Source organism: Propithecus coquereli, unplaced genomic scaffold (genome assembly GCF_000956105.1).
Source record: "Propithecus coquereli isolate 6110/MARCELLA unplaced genomic scaffold, Pcoq_1.0 Scaffold75, whole genome shotgun sequence".
NCBI lineage: Eukaryota > Metazoa > Chordata > Mammalia > Primates > Indriidae > Propithecus > Propithecus coquereli.
Genome location: NW_012153618.1, coordinates 1,151,137 through 1,164,846, shown reverse-complemented (window position 1 = coordinate 1,164,846; position 13,710 = coordinate 1,151,137). Strand labels below are relative to the sequence as shown.

General features: G+C 58.0%; 1 protein-coding gene across 1 annotated transcript in view; it reads right to left on the bottom strand.

Moving 5' to 3' along the window:
- Positions 1 to 13,710, bottom strand: part of WDR86 (WD repeat domain 86) — a 25,032-nt gene that overhangs the window by 10,301 nt on the left and 1,021 nt on the right. Inside the window, exons 2-3 of the mRNA XM_012662147.1 lie at positions 6,133 to 6,274; positions 2,608 to 3,028 (exon numbers count right to left, since the gene is read on the bottom strand). Coding sequence (XP_012517601.1) covers positions 2,608 to 3,028; positions 6,133 to 6,274 — 563 coding nt within the window. The remainder of the gene's footprint in view (positions 1 to 2,607; positions 3,029 to 6,132; positions 6,275 to 13,710) is intronic.

Here is a 13,710-nt window from a genome sequence, read left to right as displayed (position 1 = left end):
CCAAAGGGTTCCGCAAGGGTCACCTCACCTCCCAGAACCTTCTGACCAGTGTGGCCCTTGGGGGGCTCCCCCCTCGTGGCAGACCCACCCTTCTCTGGAGCCCCCGTTCCTCACTCCCCACCCCCTGCACCCCTCACTCCTGCTGGAACCGAGCCCTGCAGGTGACTGGGCCAGCTGTCCTTCTGTTTCCACCAGCACCTCCCAAGCCCCTCCCCTCCCCTCTCCTCTTCCCATTAAGTTTGCTCACTGGGGCTGTTTGTTTAAGTTTCAAAGGGAAGGAAGACACAGGTAGGGCACAGGGCCAGAGCCCCTGCCCCCTGGGCGCTCCCTCTTCAGATCAACACCTGTGTCTGTGTGGTGTGTCTGTGCTATGCATGCACACATGTAGCTGTGAGCATGTGATGTCTTCACACATGTGTGCACACGTATGTGGGTGCACCTGTGCATGTGTACATATGTGGGTAGGGGTGCGTCTCCTTTGCGACCTCTCCTTTAGCCTTCCTGGCTCTGCCAGGACCCCCCAAGCTTCCACTCTGCTGGCAGCACAGCACTGAGACCCACGGACTAACCGCCGAGAGCACCAGGAGTCCCTCCCCTGCCTGCATCTGCCCCACCTCCCCACAGGGCGGGCTCCCTTTCTGACCTCAGCGACATGAGGGCGTCAGGGGCTCCCCGGGGGATGTGGGTCCCCGCCTATCCCCACCCCCTGCCTCCCGTCACACGGAGCCCCCGGCCCCGCAGACTCCTTGGAAGGACGCAGCCTCGGACGCCAGGGCACTACCTTTCACAAGGACCCCGGGAGATGGTGTCCCAGCACCTGACAGGCGAGGACACCGAGGCCCGGGGAGTGTGCCACCCTGAAACACGCCGCATGGGCACAGGACGATCTTGAGTTTAAGGCACGTGAAAAACAGCAGATGCAAGAAGTGCGCTCTGACCTTCCTTTTGTCCTGAAAGCAGGAGATAAAACCCCTGTGTCCGGAAGGCGAGGGAAACCCGCACAAACAGGCCTTGCTGGACTCGCCGCACCTGCCGGTCTCTCCCTGCGACTGCCCCAGCCCAGGCCCCTTTGCCTTGTCACGTGGCCAAGTCTGTCCACCTTCCTTAGCCTGGCTTTCCCGTGAGGGCCCCACACGTGCAAAAATGCAAATGCTTTTCTCCTGTTAATCTCTTCACATCCATTTAGTGCTCAGGCCCTGCCAGGGACCCTCCAAGGGCAGAGGGGATGTTCTGCCTCCCTGCGAGCATTACCAGCGAAGCTGGGATTGGAAACCAGATGCTGCCCAGCTCCCACCCTGCCCGTCCCAACATCCTCCAGCAGGACTTGAGATGGGAAAATGGGACCTGGGTGTCCCACTCAGTGCCGCAGGCCTTGGGCGCTCCAGGGCTCACAAGGGGCCAGAGGTCACCCCAGCCAAGCACAAAGGAGCCCTTCCCTACACCGCTGGTCCTGGAGCCCCGAGGCTGCCGTGTACCCCCAGAAGCCCATACGGTGGGGAGAGCGGGACGAAGCACAGGGAAGCCAGCGCCAGGGTGCCCACTCGAGAGTGCCTCACACTCGCCCTGTCACTGGAGCCCACCTCTTTGCTTTGCCTGTGACCTCACTGAGCAGCAGTGGCAGCCAAGCCACGCACCCCGCCCTGCGTTGCAGTGGGGGAGTGGCCCAGACGGGGTGAGGCTGGCCAAGGCCCGAGCCAGGGACCCAGATCCTAACACGCACGATGGGGGATGGGGACTCTGGCCGGGCACTGCCACTAGGTCCTTAGTAATAGCCTTATTGCAAGGTCCTTAGCAAAGACCGGATGTTCATGAGGGTCCACCGTCTTCTACCAAGTCACTAAATCCTCACAACCCCACGGATGGGGGCAATCTCATGACCATAATCCCTAATCCAAACCTGGGGGCCAGATGTGTTTCAGGAATTTTTTTATTTTAGAAACACACTCATGTGTCCGCAGTAAAGGTGTGAGAGTCCCAGAGAAGCGGGAAGATCAAAAACAGCCTCACACCCGCTCAGGCCAGGCTTTGCGGCAATGGTTTTGGGTCAAGCTTAAGAAAAAAGCTTCCCGTTGAGTGGGTCGGGACAGCAGGGAGACTCCAGTGATCGGGAGGGTGGTTGTCTGGTTCGCATTGACACAGACCCTGAGCCTGGTCTCACTGGCCCTTCTTACTTCTCTCTGGGGCTCTGGTTTCCCGAGTCTGAGCTGCGTCCGGGTTTTAAGTGCACAGTCCCTACAGTCCCTGCAAGAGTGGACAGGGGGCCTGAGTTCCTACCGGGGCTCTGCTGCCAGCTCTCCATGTGACCTTGGAAGGTCAGTGTACCTTTTTGACCTCAGCCTCACTGTCTGGAAAGCAAAGGGGTCACTGTAGGTCAGCTACAGGCCAAGGAGAGAGGCCTTGGGAGGACCCAATCCTGCCGGACACGCTGATCTTGCGCTCCCAGCCTCCAGGACCATGAGACCATCAACGTCTGTTGTTCAAGCCCCGCGCCGCCCCCCGTCCGACGTGCTGTGTTCCAAAGCAGAGCTAAGACACTGGGGCAGGGTGGCAGCTCAGAGGATGACCTGGGGCTTCCCGGGCACCGGGTGGCAGCCAGGCCAGTCTCACCTCCAGACAGATGACGGAGCCCTGGTGCTCCCGGAACACCCGCAGCTGCTCCCCACTTAGGATGTCCCAGGCGCGGATGGTGGCATCGGTGCTGCCTGTGAAGGCCGTGTGGCCGGGTGTGTCCAGGACCAGGCACAGCACTGCACCTGTGTGGCCCCTCAGCGTCTGGTGGCAGCACCCACTGGCCACCTGCCACACCTTGGCTGTGCCATCGGTGCTGCCAGTCACCAGGAGGCCCCCAGCCACAGCCTCCTCTGAGCAGAGAGCACCGGGGAGGTCCCAGGGCGCAGAGTAGGCTAGAGTCAGCACGCAGTTGCGGTGGCCCCGGAACTCCTGGGACATCTGCCCCTTGTCCACGCTCCAGACACGAGCTGTCCGGTCATAGCTGCTGCTGAAGAGCTGGTTGTTGACAACCAGGATCCTGCAGCAGGAGGGGAAGCGTCAGGGGTCAGAACACACGGGGTTGCCAGAATCCACGCAGCCTCCCCACGGGCCAGGCTCGGCGCTGTGGCCGGAACGGCCTCTCCCTTTCTCTGCCAGGCCTGCCGCTCTCACCTCCCGAGCTCCAGCTCAAAGCACCTCCGCCTCCAGGAAGTCGCCCTGACTCCCCACACTCACCCCTCCTCGTCTGAGCCACCTGCTCGCTTGGCCTGCACCTGCAGAGGGACCAGCTCGGACGCTTCGATCCCTTCCCCATTGGGTCAGGGCAGCTGCTCCATGAACAGCATGGAAGGAGGCGGCAGAGGGGTCAGGAGCAGGGAGCGGGGCACGGCTGGCCCTCCCAGCTCACCCAAAGCTGAAGGGTTTCTGTGGACTCAGGGCTTTGAGCCTGAAACCGGGAAAGTCCAGGCCAAAGTGGGGTGTGGTCACCCTGGGAAAAGGAGACTCAAGTGGCTGGGCAGGGGCTCTTCAGAGGCTGGAGGACAGGAGAAAAGCCTGAGTGCACCCACGGGTGACTTCTGGTGGCACACCTGCGGACGAAGCCACAGCGGGTGGGGTGGGCGTCTGCCATCAACTCTCACAACAAACCCCTCGTGGGCCGACATCTGTTCGTGACACTGCAGCCCCAGCCACCAATAGGGTTCCAGCTCTAATGGGGTTCCAGGCACACAACTGGGCCCAGGGGCCCAAGGGAACTCGGCAGGGGGCCACGAGGGTCCATTCATTCAGTGGAACTGGCCAACCCGGGGGGGGGGGCCCCGAGGCTCCCTTGCAGTGAATATTGACGACTCTTACTCTCTTTTTTTTTTTTTTTTTGAGACAGAGTCTCACTCTGCCACCCCAGCTAGAGTGCAGTAGCATCATCACAGCTCACAGCAGCCTCAAACTCCAGGGCTCAGGTGATCCTCCTGCCTCTGCCTCCTGAGTAGCTGGGATCACAGGTGCACACCACCACGCCCGGCTAATTTTCCTATTTTCAATAGAGACAGAGTCTTGCTCTTGCTCAGGCTGGTCTCGAACTCCTGAGCTCCAGCGATCCTCCCAACCTCGGCCTCCCAGAGTGCTAGGATTACAGGTGTGAGCCTGGCCTTCTTACTCTCATTTTGATGAAAACTAAGAACTTCTCTCTAGAAAAACACCCATCTGTCAGTAGTACAGAACTCTGCACATAACTTCCAAGGGTCTGTTTACACACCCTTGCTAAGAGGCCCTGCGCTCCGCTGAGGCCAAGGGTCGAACCTGCTGGTGTGGGACCCTCCTGGATCAGGACCAAGGCCGGCCCACAGCCTGCTGTGGGCACCAGACTCACTCAAGGGATAAGCCTGCTGCCTTCCACCTCTGCAGTGTCCCCAGACAGTGGTTCCCATTTCCTACAAGTCACCTATAATGACACACATGGCACTAAAATGCCAACTCTCTCTTCTGACTGGCTTTTTCCCTGAGACCCAAATAGCATGATTTCCACGAGATATGTATTTTTAAAGAAAAGTGAATCGTTGGTGCTGGGCATTATGTGTGGCCGGGAGGCCTTGGGGCGTAGTGGGGGCTGGGGGAGAGTCCTGCCTGGCGTGGCCCAGTGCGAGAAGGCAGGGACACCAGGCCACTGCCAGCCACTGCAGTGTCAGGGCCCTGCCCCGAAGCTCACACGCCTGGCCCGGCTCCGAAAACACTGGAAAAAGTGTTTCACAGACTCTGCTCGGGGATCTCACCCATTTGTGAGCACAGTTACTTAACCATGCAAATGTCTCCCCAGAGCTATGGGTCTGGAACAGCAACTGGTGGAAAATAATGTGTGTGTGTGTGTGAGTGAGTGTGTGTGTGTGTGGGAACATGTTGTGTGTGCACATGCGCGACTGCGCTTGTATATACGTGTGTGTACATGTGTGTAGGTGCATGTTGTGCCTACGCGTGGGAGACTGGCCCTGGCAGAGCATAATTTCTACCTTTCATTGTCCAGCTTTACCTTTGAGAAGCAGCCAAGGACCAGTTGGTCCCCCGAGGGTGCGGCCTTCTCCCCGGGATGCAGCCTCTTCCTGACTCGTGGACGGAGGCCCCCCACGCTCCTCAGTGGCAAACCTCTCTCTCAGGAGAGTCGGGGGCGGGGGCAGGAAGAGGCCCCGGAGCCGGAGGCCCTGAATTCTCACCCGGGCCCTTCTCTGCTACTCGTCAGCCCCCGCCAGGCAGGTCTCCAGCCTCACGTGCTGCAGCCGACGGACCAAGTCCCAGCTGCCGAAGGTGGGCGGCCGGGCTCCCGCCTGGTGCCCCAGACGCCCTTCACTCACACTCTGCGGGGCTCTGCACCCGTCCCCCCAGGGACACCAGCCCGTTCCCTGGCCCGTCTTCAGGTAACTGTCCCAGCTGCAAGCACCTGCTCCTCCAGGCAGTCGGAATGAGGGGTGCAGCCCACCCTTTCCACCCACTGGTCCGCGAAGCCGGTCAGCTCTGTCAAAGCTCACGTGGCAGTGTCCCTTCTGGCTGGGCACGTCTTTTCCTCTCTGCCCTCCAAATACCAGCCTCACGTGGACCAGCCTCCCGGGCAGTGCCCCTCCTGTCGGCAAGGCGACCACCACAAGTTACCCAAATGGTGTCAAATTGATCTGATCAGCAAAGAAATTTCCATTGCTCAGCTAAGACCCAAATTCAATACGGAAAGGAAAAATTCGAACCTTCTTGAGAAGAAGGGACTGAGATATTTTCAACAGCCACACAGAAAGAAGAGGTTTAAAAACATCCTCGACCCCTTCTTCGGAACAATCTCCACTCTCCTCCCCCTCCAAACCTTAGGTCCACCTTTGGGTGTCAACCTAACAATTTCCTCTGGAATGTGTCCCATCAGGAGCTGTGGGCTCCAGTGCCTCTGCCTGGCCCTGGCAGGGGAAGCTGGGACCCCAGACCCAATCCAGGGTTAGGCTGCCCTGCCCCACCCCTCCCCCCAGCCCCACCTGCAGCCAGGGGACTTGGCGCTCTGCCCGTCTTCCTCAGCTGTGTGCTGTGACACCTCCCCAGGCATCCACGTTTCGACTTCCTGTAATGTCCTCAAGGGCAGGGGCCCTGTATCCCCGCCCCCCAGGGGCCCAGGCCGACCTGTTCACAATGGACGTGTGTCCTCGGTACACCTGCAGACACTGCCCGGTCAGCACGTCCCACCTCCTGATGGTGCAGTCGGCGCTGCACGTGAAGGCAGCTTCGTCCTCCAGCTGGCAGAAGGTCACGTAGCTTTCGTGTCCTGCAGACAAGGGAGAGGAGTGCAGCAGGGCCGCCAGCTCCTGCTTTTATTCTGGGAAGAACGGGTGGAGAGGGGAGAAAGGGAAGAAAGCAGGGCAGGGAGCATTTGAGACACGCCTGGACGGACGAGTCCTTTTTCAAGGTCCTCGGTCTGGGAGATTCTCAGCAGGTGTGGGGTACCGGGACCCGCCCGAGCCCTCTGCCCCACCCTCCACTCTCTCCTTCCTCCGCCTGCTTCACCATCTCCTTTCAGTCTCCTTCAAACTTTTCAGATTCTGTGTTTGACGCACCCAGCGTCACGGAGGCGGAAGCGGAGGGGCCGAGGGCGTGGCCTGGATGCAGGGCAGGATCCCACCGGGGGCTGTCGCGCCAGGTGCCTCCACCCCGCCACTGCCGCGCCGCGGTCACTCAGGGGCGCCGTGCACGCTGAGGTACGGCGGCAGCCACGCAGTGAGTCCTGGGTGCTAGCTTTTCCTTATGTTCAGGGACAGACAATGGCAAGCGGAACAATGGCCCCCGGAGATATCAGGTCAGTGTCACCTTACTCAGAAAAGGGTCTCTGCAGATGTGACCAAGCTGAGGATCCTGCTGCGGAAGATTATCCTCGATTATCTAGCTGGGCCCTAACGCAACCACGGGGGTTCTTGGGAGAGACAAGACGGGAGACGTGACCCACGGAGAGGAGAAGGCTGTGTGAAGGCGGAGGCAGGGACAGATGTGGCCATCGCCAAGGAAGAGGCCAGGAACCAGTGTTCCCTACAGTTTCCCAGGGAGGGTGGCCGTATTGACACCTCAGTTTTGGCCCAGTGACGCGGATTTCAGACTTCTGGCCTCCGTAACTGTGCAGGAATAAACTTCGGTTGTTTCAAGGCACAGCAGCCCCAGGACACTAACAGATACCGAGATGACGGAGACACAGTCCCGCCTGCAAAGGGAGCTCCCAGCCCAGAAGGAAAGACCGCAGCCGAGTGCGGCACCAGGGCTTAGCGCCCACTGGGCAGTGGTGACCGGGCACTGAGGAGTGAGGACGGGTCTACCGGGGGCCCGCAGGAGAGTGGAGGGGTTGGGAGAGCAGGTGGCACATGCACCTGGAAGGCTGTCCTTGTCACTCCCTGGGGCCTCTAGGCCAGAAACCAGGTGCTTGACAGAAATGGTTGACAAGGCCAGACGTGCCAGGGCAGAAGCCTAAAATTCTGGGGATCTGGCGCCCGAGAGAGTAGGATCTTGACTATTGCCCAGCTGCCAGATCAGCGTTCCTAGCAGCCGTGGAAAAGCCCTCAGGGTGTCCTGCAGGTGAGGATGCTTCCACCTCAGAGAACAACGGTCCACAGCAAACTGAGGCTGAGGACACAGTCGTCCCCTGGTGTCCGGTGGGGACTGGTCCCAGGACCCACAGCAGACACAAAATCCACGGATGCTTCAGTCCCTTGGGGTGGTATTTGCACATAAGCTGCACATTCTTCTGAGTACTCTGAACCATCTCTGGGTCACTGCTCATACCTAACACGATGCTGCCCGTCACTTGAGTAGAACTCAGTGAGCACAAAGTCAAATACCGTCTTTTGGAACTTTGTGGAATGTTCCCCCCAAATATTTTCCATCTGCGGTTGGTTTGCCGTGGATAAGAAACCGGTGAGTGGGGAGGGCCAGCTGTATTGGGAGGAGTTCGGGGACCAGAAAATCAACACAATCAAAAGACTGTTAGAACTAAGCATTTTAAAGATGAGGAAGCTGATTAATTTAAACATCCACACATTTGGGAGAGGTACTTACTACATTAAGGATTTAAAATTGCGCTTAGCTGTCTGGCATCATCAGGTGGACAGGGGTTTACAACCTCCTGGGTAGTTTCAAGCCAGTTCACAACTTTTTTGTCCTAGGTTTAAGCTTAGTTACTCAGGGAAGAATTCAACTTCCTCGGTTCTAAGAAACAAAATTAAAAAGCTTTCAGTCTCCTTGGAGAGCATATACCAGGCCTCTAAGAAAACAATGTACGAATTGAGTAAACACTTGAAGGAGCTACAGATTATGTTTCCGTGAAAATACGCGTCAGCTTAAACACCGAGGGCAAAAAGCGTTTGTCAAAACAGGCCGGATTTTTGCCAACCCCGAAGAGTTCATAAAGAGTTTAAGGTTGTCAACAAACTTTCCCTGGGACCAGAACTGTCCCTCCCTCCCCACCGCCACAGGAGGGCTCAGCACAGACCAAAGAGGACGTCCCCCCCGCCCCCTCCCGCCTCCTCGTGCTGGCTGGGGACGCCCAGGATGGAAGACATTCTGTGGGCACGCAGGCGCTGGGCACCTGCCAGCCTGCATGGGTGTCACCCCCACGGCCCCCTGAGGACCCTGTGGGACTGGCACCAGCTAAGGCCAAGAGGGGCTGCCTCAGACTCCTCTTCCCCAAACCCACCCCACCACGGGAAGGTGAAGTGCAGGACTGAGTCGTAAATTAAGCCAAGGAAAGCACTTAAGAGCCCAGTGCGGCTAGAGAGCTGCCGCACCTCTGCTCGATGGGGCTCTAGCCATCGAGCCGGGGACGCTGAGGCCGAGGTGCAGGACGAGAGAGGACACGTACACGGATCGCCAACAGACAAAAGTGCTGATGCACACAAACAAGGACTTGAAGAGGCCACGGTGAAAGGAAGTGCAGTTTTTCAATGTAAAAAACCTCATCTCTGAACCCGAGCCAGGCTGACCCGACGCTCTCTGCTCTCTGCCCTCTGCTGGGCCTGGCACTGAGCCCGCTGAGGCCCCCGCAGTGGCTGGGGCTCCGCCGAGACAGGCCCCTTCCTCTGTGTTTCCAAGCACTCACCCCACATGGGAAAACACACCCTAGTGAGTCACAGGTCAGAGCCCTGCCAGCGGAGGGCCCGGGGGACCCTGCGGAGCACGTCCCTGGCCAGCGCCACCAACCCCCAGCACCCACATCCCACAGAACACCAGACAGGCCTCCACTGACCTAGGGCCTGCGGGGACCATCCCAGATGGCAGGGGACAGAACCACTCCTGCCACCCACAGAGCCGACACCCCCGCCCCGAGCCCGGAGGGAAGAGGGAGGGCCCATCGCACCTCCAGGGACTGCAGTGCCTCGGCCATTGCCGCTGGAATTGTGCAAGATAAGCAAAAACGTCAAACTCAAAATAAATATTTTCGAAGGGATGAAGACTACAGATAAGACGCAGATATTATGTTCAAAAGAACATGCTGAGGCTCGAGGGTTTCCTGCCAAGGTAGCAGCCGCACACCCCGCAGACTTTCTAGAAGTTTAGAGTCAAACTGCTTCCCCCACCCCTACCTGTCTCCGAGGGCACAGGGGGCGGCAGTGGGCCCTGGTGCTGCGGGGACGGCCCAACCCAACGCGCCTTAGACTCAACATGAAAACGCTGCGCCTTTCTCTCCTGAAGTGCCCAGCTTTGGACAGCAGAGCGCGCGGCTGCCCGAACGGCCAGGCGGTGGCAGGGACGGCATCGCGTGCTTGGTTCACCAGCCTGTGGAAAGAGCTGCCACCAGCACGTCTGCCACTGGGTCTTCACCTGCTCCCCCACCTGCCCCCTCCTCTTTTCCACCCTGCGGGCCCCACTCCCCCACCCTCTGCTCCCCACCTCTGCACAGACTCAAGGGGGCTCCCTGGTCCTTCCACTTCCGGCTGGGTTCAGACAACTGGAAGCCCCGGCAGACTCTAGGTCAGGTCACTTCCCCCAGTGCCGAACTGCAGGGCCCCTTGGGCTGGCTGTGGCCCTCCCGCCAGGGTCACCAGGCCTGGGAGGAAGCCCCCTCGACAGCTGTTTCCCCAGGCAGTGACGGTAGGGCCTGAGTCTGGGAGAAGTGACAGCCTGCTGGTACTAGCCACGGGCCTGACACTCTGCCCGCGTTCTGCAGGGTGTCCCTTTACTAAACTCCTCGTCTGACCCTGACCGAAACCGCTGCCTTGTGATGCTTCCTCTGAGCAAGTCTGAAGCAGGCGACGACTGGGCCCAGAACTACTGAAGGCGTGGCTGAAACAGACACTGACACAGCCACTGGAGGCCTGCAGGGTCTCTGCAAACCCCTGCTTCGAACCAAGAGCACCGCAGCCTTGGCTTCCTGGACTTCTCCAGTGGGCCTGGCCCACCTGCCCCCGAGCTGCCCGAAAGGCCGCCTGTAGCTCCTGTCACTGGTGTGCAACGGGACCTGCTCCTTCCAGCCCTGTCTCCTCCCACTGGCCACCGCCCTCCATGTGGCTCTTGGCTCCCTCCCCAAGTCCCAGTTCCAGCCCCCTGGGCCAAGAGGGGAACCCCGAGAACCCCTACTCACAGAGAGTTCATACTTATCAGAAATTCAACCGCACACAGCCCCTCGGCTGAGCGCTCACTCTCCCGGTCCAACCTGCAAGTTCACCGGGGCAGGACCTGAGACTCCTGCACCTCCAACGCCAGCACAGGCACCCGGCACGGCCAGCCCGACAGGCAGGCGAGGGGCAGACTGGACTAGGAGGGAGGCCGCTGGCTCCAGCCAGGACCTGCTCTGCCGGTGTGAACGTGGGTGGGCGGGTCAGCCCCCGCCCCCAGCCTGTTTCCTCATCCATAAAACAGAAATAACAACGGGATGCAAGACCAAAAGAGGAAGAAGAGCTTCCAACCTGACAAGGTGCCAGGCCCATGAGCCTCGCTAGTGAGGCAAAGCCTGCGGGATGCAGGTGTGGGTAGGACACCTGCTACAACGTGCCAGGAGGTGCTCATTAACCGCTTAATCACCACCACGGCCTTGCAAGGCTAGGTTACTGCTGTTACAGAGGAGGAAACTGAGGCATGAGAAGTTAAGTAACAGAATTCCAACCCAGGCAGTCCAGCATCAGAGCCCAGGCTCCTGCTCACTGGTGGCCAGCAGGGGTCACTCCCCCAGGTAGGCGCCTCCCATGCCACCGGCAGCCAGTAAATGGGAAAGTGCAGTTTGTACTCAGAGAGTTAACCCCTCCAATCATGTTAGAGGATGAGGAAGCTTGTGGAATAGCCACAGTCAAGCGCAACCTCTAGGCTGGTTCCCTTACTCAACGGGAACAGAACAGGCCACCATTTTGGAAAAGGTCCCTCATCCCATTGGTCCAATAAAGTGCCCTCCAATAAGACACCGGCAAGTCGAAGTGAGGAAGAGGGGCTGGGATGACTACATAGCAAGCAATTCTTCCTTTTACAGAACTGGTGACTAAGCCTTCTTTTCCACTGTGAGCTCACCAACTGTATTTGAAAGCCACTTCCACATATTGAAAAGTAAATGTGGGGCCGGGCGCGGTGGCTCACGCCTGTAATCCTAGCACTCTGGGAGGCCAAGGTTGGAGGATTGCTTGAGCTCAGGAGTTCGAGACCAGCCTGAGCAAGAGTGAGACCCCCATCTCTACTATAAATAGAAAGAAATTAGCCAAACAACTAAAAATAGAAAACATTAGCCGGACACAGTGGTGCGTGCCTATAGTCCCAGCTACACAGGAGGCCGAGGCAGGAGGATCGCTTGAGCCCAGGAGTTTGAGGTTGCTGTGAGCTAGGCTGACGCCATGGCACTCTAGCCCAGGCAAGACAGTGAGACTCTGTCTAGGATTGCATGTCCTAGGATTGCATGGCGCCTCGGGGGATGTTGATGACAGCACCCACCCCACTTGGGGGCAGCACCCTGAAAACACTGAGAACCCTCTGCATGTGGAAACCACATCTGCACCTCCCCATTCTCCTCTGTAAGCTGGTGTCAATCCCGTTGCCTCGGAGTCAGCAGGGTTCCCCGCCCAAGAAAGATGTACATAGATGTGTAGTTATAAAACATAGGGCACTAAACAAATGTTAAGATAGTTTATTAATATTTCACTGATACAAAAAAGTCCTACAGGAGGAAGGAGCTGGCAAGACCTTGTCCTTGGGTGGGGGGCACACAAAAGGATTATAGCACACCCAAGATGACTCTTTTGCAAGTTAAGTCTATTAGTGCAATCTCAGGATAAAGAAAGGTTACCTTTGTCCACTCTGTACTAGAAAATTCTTGAAATGCCAACCTTATAGCAGCAGAAACAACCTGGCAGAAATGGGCAGCAATTCTTTCATTCAACAGTTTTCCTATTGAGCGGGGACGGCCCTCAACTGGGGTAGAAGGTCAGGCGCCCTTCATTGAAAAGTGGGTGCTAGTGCCTTAAGGGGACAAGCAGCTATGAGGGTCACCAAAGTGGGTGTGAAGGAAGAAAGTGCAGATGCCAGACCCAGAGCTGGGCCGAAGGTGGGCCCTGGAGGCTTGGTGGGGCTCCAGAATTGCCGTGGGGGCAAAGCCAGGTGCCCGCCAGGCCAGAGCCAGCCCGGGGAAGCCTGGAGCTTCGCTGGGGGGAAAACCCACCTACCGCGCTGGGTTCCCACAGTGGGTCCCTGGCCCAGGGGTTCCTAGGGCCAGCTGTGCATCGGATCCACCCAAAAGCTTGTTAGGAATGCCAGTTCTAGAGTCCTGCTCATGGAGGCTCACTGGAGCCTGAGCCCGGGGATCTGCACTTCTGAAACCTCTCAAAATAAGGTCTTAGGTTTGGGAAGCAAATACAAGTTGGATGTAAAATTCCTAATAGACCCCAGACCCTCTATTCCTAGTTGGGTGCCTATTAGTGTCTGTGACGGTTTGAAGGTAGAAGGCGTGTGTTAGTTTGTGGCCCACTCTCCATTATCCACACGAACCAGTAAAACCAGTATTCCAAAATTCATCCCTTTTGGTCTTTGTAATATCTACCTTGACTGTTTTTATTTAAAACCAGCAGTGTCAGGATCAGCCAATATAGAAGCTAATATCCTAGCTAAGCTGCCAGGCCACCCAGGACTCGCTGCTTATGGCAAAGAAGCCAGCCGTGATAACTAAGTGTGCCCAGGGCAGAAAGCCACGTGCCTCATCAGGGGACTGTGTGTGCAGCTCTGGCAATAACAGGACCAGAGCTGAAAGGGACCCTCCCAGGGCATCAGCGCGGACGTTGGACAGGCACAGGGTAAGACGCACCCAAGGTACGCTGCCCTCCAGAGTCAGTGCGGCGCACAGACAGAAACCAGTAGGTGCCTGTACAAAGCTGCTTCATAACTGCTCACACTACCACGTGCGACGCCTGATATTTCACCCTGTTTCCAAATGCTAAACTGATTTAACAACCCCCTTTAGAGAAACTTGGATCAATCCCACCCCACACCCTCCCTTTTACAGCAGATGAGATGCGGGGGAGAGGTGGGCAGCCGGGTGCGATGGGGGTGGGGGACTCAAATTTCAACCCTGCCCCCTCACTGACTGTGAGACCCTGGGACAGTTACTTAATTCGCGTCCTCGGTTTCCAAACTCACAGGAGGGACAACACAGTGAGATAGCGCACTGCTCAGCACTGGCGGGCCCTTAACACGACCCTACTGTTGCCACGACAGTCCCAAAGAGGAAATGCCGGCCAAGACCAAAAGGCCAAC